This window comes from Mytilus trossulus, chromosome 5, assembly GCF_036588685.1.
Source record: "Mytilus trossulus isolate FHL-02 chromosome 5, PNRI_Mtr1.1.1.hap1, whole genome shotgun sequence".
Taxonomy (NCBI): Eukaryota; Metazoa; Mollusca; class Bivalvia; order Mytilida; family Mytilidae; genus Mytilus; species Mytilus trossulus.
In genome coordinates, this window is record NC_086377.1 from 7,710,502 (window position 1) to 7,723,691 (window position 13,190).

Genomic DNA, 13,190 nt, shown 5'->3' on the forward strand with positions numbered 1-13,190 from the left:
GCCACATGTGCAGCACGCTCTGCCTACCTTTTCGGAGCTCTTGAGATCATCCCCAGTTTTTGAGGGTTCGATTTGCTTGTTAACTATTGTCTGTTAATTTGTCTTTTTTTTTATCCTTGGCGTTGTTAATTTTTGTTTCTATGAGTTCGACAGTCACTATGGTATCATTCGCCCATCTTCAATGATTCAGGTCTCTACGTTGAGTACTACATGTATGTCAACAAAACAGGTATATAGGCGAACACTTGGGTATGATTACCCATTAAATAAAACGCTAACAAAAATGATTTTGTGGCTGATTGTATTTCTACTCTTTAAAAAATTGTGTTATGACATATATAAGATCCTACTTTAACAAACAAACAGTTTATTAGACAGAACCCACAAATCAATCTTTTAGTTGTTATGTTTTAAACATTGCTAATAGTATAGTTCATTTACAAATATATTGTTTTGGCACACCAGACATACAAATCATTTTCGACATAAGCGTTTAAAAGCTCAGTATACGATTTACTGTTTCTGTTTGCTTTTATCTTGCAATGAAGTTTTAAAATATCTTCCATTTGCTGAAATGTTCTTATGGAACGAATGTTCGAATGGTACTTTTGATTGAACATCTGCAAATAGGACATCGGTTGTTTTCATATCTAATACGAGTATAACAGGATTCACACATGGCGAAATGCCCACATGGTTGATTTGTTATCTGCAATGGATTCGTCAGGCAAATTTTGCACAAAAGTCTTTCATCGGTTGTTGAGTCTTGTGAACTAATAGATGCAGTCGCTGTAACTACTTTATTTCTTCCTGTACATTCATCTAAAGAAAAGAAATATATATGACCAAGGAATTTCCCAACGTAATAGTTTTAGTCAACGTGTGTTAAATTTGTATGACACAACAAAACAATTGTTTGATCAGTTGTTTTGCAAGAAAAGGATGTGGCGATATTGTGCATATAGTTGAAAAAGTTGTATTTGTTTCAACCAGTGATTTAGCTATGAACGACTGTCAATATCAAGGAGTGTGGTATAGTCCTTTATCAATCAACCTCTCTGACATTTATCTTTTGAGCCATAACAGAGATTTTTTTCTTTTTTCAAAAAGACCAATCACTAAAAGCAAAAAAGCAAAAACCATAGCGCGGAGGTAACAATTTGCTGTCAACATAATGTTTACAGACTTTTTATTTCCATACTTATGTTATGAAATCATACCGTTAATAATATTATGGTTTAAAACCTTTTTGAAAAAAAAGCAAATCCCAACGTATATTCTGTACCTGGGAGTTGATGGCAGCAGGATTTAAACTTGTCGGTTTAACTTTTCACAATAAGTATAAGCTGTAAGAATATCGCTAATTATCATGATTATTAGTTACTAAAACATAAAAAAAAACATTACCATCGATCAAACTTCGTTAGCAAATCTTATCGAGCTACTCGTAAGTATTTGTTTGTATTCAAGTTGTATACTAGTAGTCAATGTTAGGAAATGTATTTGCTATTTGAATCGTGTCGCTTTTTACGGTTGTATTCAACAAAGCGTTATTAACTAAAATGTCTGTGATAATTCAAACGGCAGTTCCAACGACACATCTTCTAAGGTGTTTCATAGTTTATGTCAGCTCAGTAGTCGTTAAGTTAGTACTGACATGATTTAATTAACTTTTCTAAAATTTTCCGTTTATAAATTTTAAAATTATTAAAAAAACTAAGGTCTCAAATCCCTGAGGCAAAGTTGACTTAAGATGAATTTGGCTATCAATTTTATGGTTTTTATTTGTCATATAGCTCTTACACGATGTCGGGACTTAAACATCCTCGAATTTCAAATGTTTCGCTTTGAGCGTTCCTGATGAAGGTAAATCAAGAAAAGCGCTTCGGACGCATTGAAATTATTAAACGTGTTGTTTTCATTTTTTTATGAACAGCTTTCAAAATGACAGTTTGTACACAATGACACCTACCAAGAGACAAGAGAAACAGGTGCATTTGGAAAAGGAAAGTGGTTTTTATTTTAATTGATTGCAAGTGGAGAAGTTGATAAAGCAAGGCTATAACTGGTTAGCAGATACTTCTAAACAATTAAAATAATAAAATTGAGAATGGAAATATAAGAATGTGTCAAAGAGATAACAACACGATCAAAGAGCAGAGAATAACCGAAGGCCATCAATGTGTCTTCAATGCAGCGAGAAACTTCAATAGCCGAGGCTAGGTTCAGCTAGGCCCTTTATAAAAATGTATACTAGTATAGTGATGATGGACGTCTTACTAAACTCCGAATTACACACCAAAAAATAAAAGTAGATCTCATACAAGACTATCAAAGGCAAGAGGCGCCTTATTTTGGACAGATGCAACAATGCTGTGATATAAAACATATTTTTAGTGATCTTCAACCCTCTTCCTTTATATCTAGCCAATATAAAAATAAACAGTTTTGTATCGTTGCCTAAAATATCGGGGAAAGAGGAAAGATTGTGGTTACGACGATTTCGACACAGCCATCGTCATCTTTAAAATAGAAATTCCATAACAACCAACCATGCACTGATTGAAGGAAATCATCATTGATTGAGGTCATCTAAACTTAAATAAATGTCAAAATACCTTTGGAAAATTAATATAATTTCAATTTCTTGTCAAACATAATATTTGTACTCTATCTTTAGACAATTATGTAATTGCTCATGAGACCACTCACTACCAGGGATCACGTGACATAAATGTTAACAGCAATAGGTCACATTTCGGCCATGAAAACGAGCAAAGTCTATAAGGCATAGTGCTTTATGAAACGATGCTGTTCTTTTGTTAAATGTTTATTTATTTGTATCCATATGCAGTTAAAGATTTTACAACTGTGTTTTATAATTTAATATACTTTGTACTGTTACACTACTGAGACGAGTAGGAGGTGGTTGTGTGCCTGCTAACATCTTAAAACCTATCACATTATATGTATAGGCCTGTCCTGAGTAAGGAGCCTGCAATTCGTTCATTATTTGTCCATGAATTTGTCAATTATTGTTCTCGTTTGAATTGGTTTACATTTGTCATTTTAAAGCTTTTTACAGCTCACTAAGTGGTATTGTCTTTGTTCATTGTCGGAAGCCATACAATGACAAATAGTCAATCAATGTCTCATTTTGTAACTTGTAAAGAGTTGTTGAATTGTCTAGAATACCATATATTTGTTTTTGTATATTCCAAATATAAACACAAACAAGGTTACATTCATACGTGTGTACACACCAATAATCGAAATACTATTAATATATTCGGCAACAAACGAAGGCCCATACATTAAAGAATGTCACAGCAATACATATATAGATTAATTAATTTTCATACCAGATCATGCGGGCAACAGTTATCATGATTTACACGTTTCGACATTTATCGATAAACTTCCTAACAAATACACAAGATATCAGATTAAAGAAACAAAACTAACAACATCTAAAAAAAGGAAAGACTAAGGTATTAATACTTCGGGGTATCCATGCAACAAATTTGTTCGACATATGTTCTTGGAGTAGAAAAGACACAAACAATGATCACCGACTTTCTTCTTCCAGAAAACTTATTAATTAGAACAATAATTGTAAAACAGTTGTGTAATACTTACCATTCATTTCCATATCCTAAAAATAGAATACGTCACATCGATAAATTTATCCACATAAACATATTATTTAGGTTATGGTGTTATGCTGCGTCCTGAAAAGACGTACTCTTTCATTGTATTTATTTCTAATTGCAAAAGACAAAATTAATGCTGTTGAGTAGGGAACGCCTTTTTTTAAAATTATGAATGATAATCGGGTCGTACATAGCTACAGCTTCGTGTCGTTAATTTTTTTTTATCTTTACTAGTTTATAACATGTGTACGATCCCAACAGCTAGCCACACACATGGAAATTGTGAACAGTAAACTATTACCATTCCAGATCAATTAAACCGCCATAAGTTTCTAAGTATACAAATTGCCAGAAAAAGTGTATTTCTGTATCTAATTGCACATGTTTGTTTCTACAATATGTGTATGCTTCATACTGCTCATGCTCGAATATGGCATTGTAGTTGTTTGGTCCCCAAAGTGATTCTATTTATGGATATTCTATTTGGGTTGTTAATTGTGAAAACCTACCTCTTCACAACTATTTGATTCAAAACTTGTAAGGTCTTCACATGACTGAATACCTTCTGCTACCAGATCCATTATATATGGACAGTCAGGTTGCAACTGAATATGTATTTTGACAGGATCATCGTCTTTCTGCCATTGTCTATGTACAAGACCACACTCAAAACAAGCCACGATGTCAGCAAATCCTGTAAAAAAAAAGTTGTTTGTATATTGTTGTCGACTGGGTTGTTCTCGTGACATGCTTGATGCATCAATGTAAGTTTGGTCTGTTTTTGTTGTCTAATTGATGTATCTATCACATCTTTTTTTTAAAAGCCAATATCATTGCAAATTTCAAATGTGTATTCGGGAACTACGATAATTGACAATGTGCAATGATGAGGCCACGCATGTTTGATTATTTTTTGTGGACATCAACCTTTCAGAGAAAATATAAACAATATTTCGGTCACTTTTTATGAGTTTTTTTTCTTGAATATGAGGTTTTTTTTTACCTGCGAGTAATATTCAAACAAAATTAGCAAAACTCTAATTATGGGATTTGGCTTTTGCCGGTGCAGTTTTCTTATTAAACTAAATGGTTGAAAATCAACAACAGAAAACAATAACTTCAGATCATATTTTTATATCATAGAAATATGTTTGGGACAGTTGTACACATAATATATATTTATTCAAAATATGTCAACTTCCTACGAAATATATTTCCGTACCTTGGAGTTACTTACCTTTTACCAGTTGTTGTTCAGAATTAATAAGTTATAATTTTACAACCTTGTTTATTACGACAGTTATCAGATAATCTTAAAATAAACAAATTTTTGACGACAGTTTTGAAAAAAATAAAGTTGTCTTTTTTAAAATTTGAAAGAGAAACAGTAATTCGAGTAAGGTGTAACATCTTACTGAAAAATATCTTGCAGTTTTACAGTTCTAGATTTTTTTGGAAAAATTGAGATTTTATGAATATGACAGATCTTGTTAAAGAATACTTTAACAAATCATATACATTGTATATTTGCACAATTAAACTTGATAAATGCAATAAACCATTGCTGTTGCGGATAATAACTTGTAAATGCAGTTGGTTTTATAATCATAGATTTGCTATAAGATATTTACCTTTGTAAAAGAAACCAGCCATCGCAAACTGCCTTATTTGTAACATACATTCTGATGTCCAACCAATAAAAGATTGTTTCCGAATTGTCAATTTCGAGTAAGATCTAAATTTTGCACGTGTACTTCTCCTTTCGTTCCTGTCACCAATTTGTTTTTTTGTGAACATAAATGGTTGTTTTTCTTCAGTTCGTTCATTTGTATGTTCATTAGTATGCGCGAATAATCCTCGATTACCGACCATCCCTGTTTGATGCTGTTGTCCTTGGTTTTGTATACCCGACTCAATATCTCCATTTTTGGAAATGTTTGTTTTACTTTCATAATTGAAAACGCCTCGCTTTTCTTCCAAACCTCGTACATGTAGCTTCTCACTACGATTAAAACTGGACTTTAAACCAAAATCAGCCAGACTTTTGTTCGTTGTAAATGTATACGTCTCACTATTTGATTCCTGAGAACTACACTGAACGATTCGATTCATGTTTTGACCTACTAAACGTTATAACTAGTTTTATTTTCTTCCTGATTTGTACGTATTCCCATGTCCTATAAGTAGTACGAGTGTATATTTACATTTTATTGATAGTAGTAGTTATCTATACAATATAACGATTATGAAGCCAATCAGAATTATCAGCACCTATTATATATGTGATATGGTCATATACTAGATTTTTGATTTACATGGGGTATTGGGACTTTAAAGGGATATTAAATGTTTTTGAAATTTTTTAAAGAAATAAATCCGAAACTGAAACTAAGTGTTTCGTTCATATCTGTTTGTGTATTTTAACAGGAAATACATACCATACATTTTGTACTCTAATGAATAAAATACGAAATAGGTGTGATACTGATAAAAATTATTATTGACACCTCATCAAACGCGATCCAATATTGATAGGGAATACGCATTGAAAGAGATATAAAATCAATGTTATTAGCATGTTGCATTGTTACTCAATAGTCTTATCAATGGTATTTTTTTCGAAAAGAGAAACATAGACAAAGAAATGAATTAAAAACAAGATACCAGAGCTTAACCCGTTACAGAAATACAGGAATTAAGTGTATGTCTTAAAAAATTTCTAAATGGTACACTTGACTTTTCTACAAAAATACCTACTCTCACCCATGTCTATATGAACGACAAAATCATCATGTACGAGTAACTTATATGTGACTTTGTATCTCTGTTTTTTCTCCAGACTTTTGTAAACAATTCACGCACGAATCCACTTAACTTGTTGACGATAATCAAACGGTTAATATGTGTCTAATATTAATTGTATCATTGGTTTATGAAAAGTCCATTTTAACTTGATTAAAATATAACAATTTGCCTGGCCTTATTTCAGTTTCTACAAAAACTGATACGAACGCCTGGATAAGTATTTATGTACAGTATTACGGTTAAAATAACAATGAGTGTTTAATTTTAATGGTGTAAATGTTTTGTCTGATCGTTCACTGATTTTGAAAAGCTCTAGATCGCCCCTAACCTTAAATGGCTTTCCATCATCATAACAAAATTCCGCATATGAGAAAAGCAAACTGTATTGAATCAAAATTGGCAGAAACTGACGATGTTCAAGACTTTGGAAAAAATTATGACCAGTGAGTTTCATCCACACCACACGACTGTTTCAAAACAGAAAATCAGCGAATACCTTGATATATTGAAACAGCTACACATAATACTGATGTCACCCTATACCGTATGCATTACTATCATAATTGAATCACAATGTCTATGTATTGCTATCAACAACATAGATTTTATTATGATATATAATCGCAAATGTTGTACACAATAAATATATACGTGTATATTTAAAATAAAATCAATAAGATAGCTACTTACTCTTTGTTACCTACATCTGGTTTTCTATCTAAACTTTACTTAGTAATCTTGCATATATAAAATAACAAATTGTGTAATTTGTATTTGTTCATATGCACTGCATATCTTTAAATATTTTACACCTACAATATAAAGAATTAATGAGGCGTTTAAATTTTGAATGGATGTTTAAAAGGATATACATTTCAATCCATATTTAAATATGTTAAACGTAAAGAATAGTAAAACGTAGACCTATAATAGTTGTTGTTTTTATATTTCATCTGTAAGACTATTTTAACTATTTCTGTTATAATTATGTTGATGTCTGTGATTAATTCTTCTTTTTTTTAATTCTTATCCAAATTGTTTGCTCATAGTTTGCTTTTAGTCGCATGTCAATTATGTTTTTTTGAAAGAGATAAATCAAGCATCATCTCTCTCCATGTTTTTTATAACCAATTCTACCAAGGGCATAGAGTGCAACAACGCATGAACATCAAAAGACCATTGTAAAACAGATACCTTTGATTAGACAAAAGGTACAGAAGTCACCTATAAGTGCAGATTGTAGTGCGGTTCTTTTTTACTAACTTAGTACATGTATAATATATGTTTACATTTGTTTTTTTAGTGTTTTGTGTTGTTTTTACTTTTACTTTTATTTTTAACATTTAATTTGAAATTCGTTGTCATAGTCAGGACTGAAGTTACCTGCTGTTCATTTGTGATGTATAGAATACACATCTTTTTATTTATTTTGAGGTCTGAAGGATAACTTAATCATATAAATGAAAATTATATTTTTTATAATTCAACTTGTAAAATAGCAAAGTTTCTATAATTTTTCACTTATTACCACTACGTGTTGATTTGACGTCTTTCAATAGAATAATTATTTTCTTTTGTATCATTTAACTTTAACATGTTTAACTGCAACAAAACAGAACATACTTCACAAACAATGTTTGAGTTATCTAACGTTGTTCACGATGAAAACTATTCCTTGATAAAACGTAGTTTATATATATAAACATTAAAATATACATTAACAAGATGTTTTCTCTCATTAACGTACATTTCAGAAGGTAGATTGTAAATTTATAATTGAAATCCTGAACAATTCTCATTCGAAACAAAAGTCGATTTTATTGTTTTGTACTTTTCGCGAGGGTCCTTGTATAGCCGATTATACGATATGTTATTCGATACTGTAACAGAAGTTTGCTTTGGATTTTAACTAAGAGTAGTCATACCACATTTGCTTATTGTTCATGTTGTTATATTGTATAATCGATGTCATGAAAACATTTTGAATTCTAAATTGCAATTGAGCCAACGTGGAATTAGATATGTATACAGCCAAGGGGCTTTTTTTTTTAGACATGTTCGAATTCTAAGTTTTAATGTAACCCCTCTCTCTCTACCTCTCTCTCTCTATCTCACTCTCTTTCTGCACTTTCATGTTTTTACTGCATTTTCATTTTTTTTAATGGAGTGACCCTCTTTTTGACACATTTGAATATGTCGTTTTTTATTGGATTGTTTGGTATTTGTTGCAGTCTCAAAGTATCTTTTTTTTATTTTTCCACAAATGTGTATAGTAAGAGAAAGAGTGATTCTGAGCCAGACATACTGCACACAAAACCATTGTTGATGACGGAAAGTTGCCATGATTGCAGACTTTAGGCTGCATTTTACATGTTTGTTTTTTTTTTTGTTTTTTTTTAAGATTAGGCTCAGTATCACATTCTCGTATACATATATATATATATGAAGTTATGAACATGTTTATCAATAATAAGACCAGTCAATAAATTTTACTTACATGTGATAACTTTATACATTAAGTTATTATATTTATAATTTCATTCGTTTAAACGGTCAGTGCATTAGAGTGAAATTAATTTCTCCTGGGTGTTTCATCATATGCAGCATAGAGGGCGTAATGTTTTCCCGCTTAAAATTATTTTCGCGGTATTTTATTGCCTATGTAATCATTCAGCACGACATCGTCAATCTGAGCAGTCGAATTTTCTTGGTACGATGCCTATCTTGAATTTGACAATGAACCTAGAATCTCTATTACTTGAGGAATTTACTGCATGGTGTTTCACAACAGGACATTTTCAGCATTAGTAAACAACAATTAAAATTTCAACAGCAGCCCTTTTGAGAACCTCATCCCGATGGTATATGCCGTTTTCCGGTTATATTGCAACATGTCCAGCACGAGCGGAAGTCAGTCTAAGTTTCAGAAAGGAGCCTACTATGGTTGTGGATAACCAATGTTTCAGGAATAGATGCCTATTCAACCCGAAAGCAGTCGATAGGCCAAAAACGGAATTATTTATATAAGATGAGTATTTAAAACATTTCTATTGGTAGTCAATCGAGTGCACACTTTATCACACACGACTATTTTGAATAAAACAAGGTCAGTCTAAAATTATCGTCAGAGATAGATTATAGAGACATATTGACTTTTGGTATAACATTTGTTGTCATGATTTCATTACCGACAATTACCGATACCATTTTACACGCTTATGAAATACATTTTTATACTTAACGGCTGTCCATTTGTTTTAAAACAATTGTTCTGCTATTACATACAGTTATTTTGTTTAAGAAGCTATCGAAGATTTTTTTGTTTAGATGACTTATTATTTAATGTACAGATGATAAACCATTGATTTGCTAATTCACTGGCTTTCACTTGCTACCTCTATTCTAAACAACGGTAATGAAAGTTTTAATTTTAGATATAGGTCATGTCAATTTACATCTATGGAGAATACCTTTGTGCAATTTGAAGATATCTTGGTAGCTATGCAATCTAATTAAACAGATTTTTATTGTTTTAAGTTTGACATTCAGGTTCCTCCTTTTTGGATTAAGTTCTGCTTATTATATATTTACTAAAGTTACTTGACCAATAATTAAATTGAGGTGAATGAAAAGAAATTTTCATGTATATAGATTATGGATTTGGCACCGATTCTGATATTAGCGTGAGTATAGATATTGCTAGCTGAGTTAAATAAGACCTTATTGATCAAAGTGGTTGTGTCCATATGGTCTCCCAGTTATACATTGATATATTTGGTTATTTCATTGCTACAGACAAGATATCCTAAGCATACCAGTTGAGAGACTGTCATAACTGTTTGTTATCATAAAACCAGTTCAACTATCTTCGAAATATTTAGTTTAATTTTATGGGAGAACTGTAGCTTCCGTTTGCCAGATTATATCCATTTCGTATATATGTCATAGGAATGTGGCTTATATTATGGGTGAATCATCAGCATTAATGTTAAATCAGCCTATTCTTCAAATCTAACATGGGACTTTCAGTCCAAAGTGAAGAGCAGCTTATACTCTGGCTGGTAAATCTTAAATGTGTTAAATCTAACATGTTGTATCTAATTTTTCGTGCCATACTATGTTTATAGTGATGCCAGTGGAACTGGATATAGTGGATGTTCAGTAGAAAATCTTAAGAATATTGCTCATGGTATGTGTCATGAATACGAAGTACACCATAGTTCTATTTGGATAGAACTTACGACTGTTAAATGTATATGGCTTCTGTGGCAGATTTTATGAGAGATAAACGCATTATGGTATACGGATAACTAAAACTTTGTTTTTATTGTTCATATAAGGGCAGTAGGAAGACTTATTATCAAGATATTGCATAAGCCTTTTTTGTGACTTGTTTGAAGCACATTTGTTCTAAGAGGTTGAATAGATACCTAGGGCAAAGAATGAAATTACAGAATTATATAAGTCGTATCATAAATACTGATGACTGCCGTTATGCAGTACATATTTTTTAATATTTGGATTCCCTGTTTGGGTCCTCATGAAATTAATTGGTTTGTAAGTGATCAACACCATCAATTACCTGTATTTTACTCCAGGTATTGGAATGTATATTCAATGTGTATTGATGCGTTCACTGTCTATTGGCAACTTTTAAATGGGTGGTGTGCTCCCCCAGTTTGCCTATTTATATTGTAAGTCATTATGTATACATGCAGCAGTGTAAGGCATATTTTACTTTTATTTTACCTTTGAGGAGATCGGCGTATAACTAGCCGTTTTTTTTATACCAAAGGAGATAGATTTATTGATCAGAAGATATAAATGGTTGGTATGTTCCCCCAGTTTGCCTATTATTGTAAGTCCTTATGTATTCATGTACAAGGCATATAATACTATAATTTACCTTTGTGGAGATCGGCGTTTTACTGGCCTTTTTTATATACCAAAGGAGATATATGTATTGATCAGGTGTTGGGTTTACATTACCTACCTACTAACAAAGCTAATTTTTTACTTGGTAGAGGGAATAAATCGGCTTTTGGTATATTGATTTATTATTTAGGGTGTTGGCTATAAGAATGGAGTTTAGGGTGACATTAAATTAACCGTTGTTAATTTGGTGATATTTTTCATGTAGTGGGGACATTTTAATTGCATGTGCTATATTGTATTTTTTAATTTCATTGGTATATTATGTATTGTATTGATGAACTATGTCAAGATCTGTCAAAACTTGGAAGGAACCACATATCAATTTTAAAATATCTTATTTAATATGTTTTTTCCAGGTGTTCAGAAACGATATTGATGATCATTCAGCACGACATCGTCAATCTGAGCAGTCGAATTTTCTTGGTAAATTTTATTCTGGTTAAAGTTTATTAAGCTTAATATTTGGAGAGGTTTTCGTTTGGTACTGATGTTTGAATTATATAGGATATTTGTAAATATATGTGTATTAATTGTGTTTATTTCTAATTAAATATAGAGCATCGGCGTTGTCGTGCGACTGTCCACTTTGCAAAGTCTTTGGTATTTATTAAAGCCTTTTATTGGGTGTGTATTCAGAGTATTTATGTATACTTGGATATTTGGTACAAGTATTTGTTATACTTAAATATTTAGTACAATTATTGGTTATACTTGTTTATTTGGTGCAGTATTTGTTTTATGTCTACATTGATGGGTGGTTTAAACCAGGAGAAAAAATATGTATGTTTTATTTTGTATCTCTGTTTTAGACGTTTGTGGCAGAAAAGTGACAAGAGTATTTAATTTGCAGCATCAAGGGTATTTTAAATATCGGATTTAAACCTTGAAATGCCTTCCAAGTTATCATATTAGAATAATGAGAAAGCTAATAGGATTTTTGAGACACTTTTTTTTATTTCATTTCTTTATTTCTTTTTTGTTCTTTTTTTTTATTAACATGGAATATAACAAAAAAGAACCATGGAAACGATTGTTACTCTTCAATTGGAATTAGGAATACAAAATAAACAAATGTTTTTAAAATCGATCAAAGATAGGGACATACAATCATGCATCTTCATTTACATTCTTTCCTTACCCTGTACATCTCATGTTTTACATTTTTTAGATCATGCTCTTCAACTTTGTACTCGTTTGGCGAACATAACTATTTTGACATGAGCGTCACTAATGAGTCTTATGTAGACGAAACGCGCGTTCGACGTACTAAATTATAATCACGGTACCGTTGATAACTATTTGCAATCAGTGGTATTGTTATATCATCAAATTTTATTTGTCAAACCTTTTAAATCTTGACTTTTCAAGCATCGAGCGTTCCCGAAGAGGGTTTGCATAATATTTCTACAGTTTTATTCGTTTTATCATTACTGTTGATTCATGGGATACCAATTTTAGTGAATTTTGTTACATTAGGCAAATCATGAAATTAAATGTTCAACGAATGAACTATTGATTGTATGAAGGCTTGTATGCAGACTTTGGGAATACTACGAAATAAAATATCCAAGAATATGTACGTTTCCCTTGATCCACGAACGATTGGTATTGACGACTGGATCGATATCGCATTTAGTGGAAAAAGTATAAAAAATAATTACGAGCGTAGTATTCAGTGATTCTTCTTAAATGTTAACATATGTTTGTCAACTGTCCGTGTGGATATGTTTAAAGTATAAAGAAACTAAGGTTTGAATTTCCTCAAGGCTTAGATGACGTTACATATAATTATCTTTT

At 31.5% G+C, this 13,190-nt stretch overlaps 1 protein-coding gene across 1 annotated transcript; it reads right to left on the reverse strand.

The window, feature by feature from the left end:
- Nucleotides 1-302: 302 nt before the first annotated feature.
- On the reverse strand, nt 303-5,822 carry LOC134718496 (putative inhibitor of apoptosis). The gene is made up of 4 exons (XM_063581072.1): nt 5,285-5,822; nt 4,163-4,347; nt 3,640-3,655; nt 303-822 (listed from the first exon to the last, which is right to left on the reverse strand). Exons 1-4 carry the CDS (start codon nt 5,763-5,765, stop codon nt 581-583), a joined length of 924 nt encoding a protein of 307 aa, XP_063437142.1. The 5' UTR covers nt 5,766-5,822; the 3' UTR covers nt 303-580.
- Between the last annotated feature and the right edge of the window lie 7,368 nt (nt 5,823-13,190).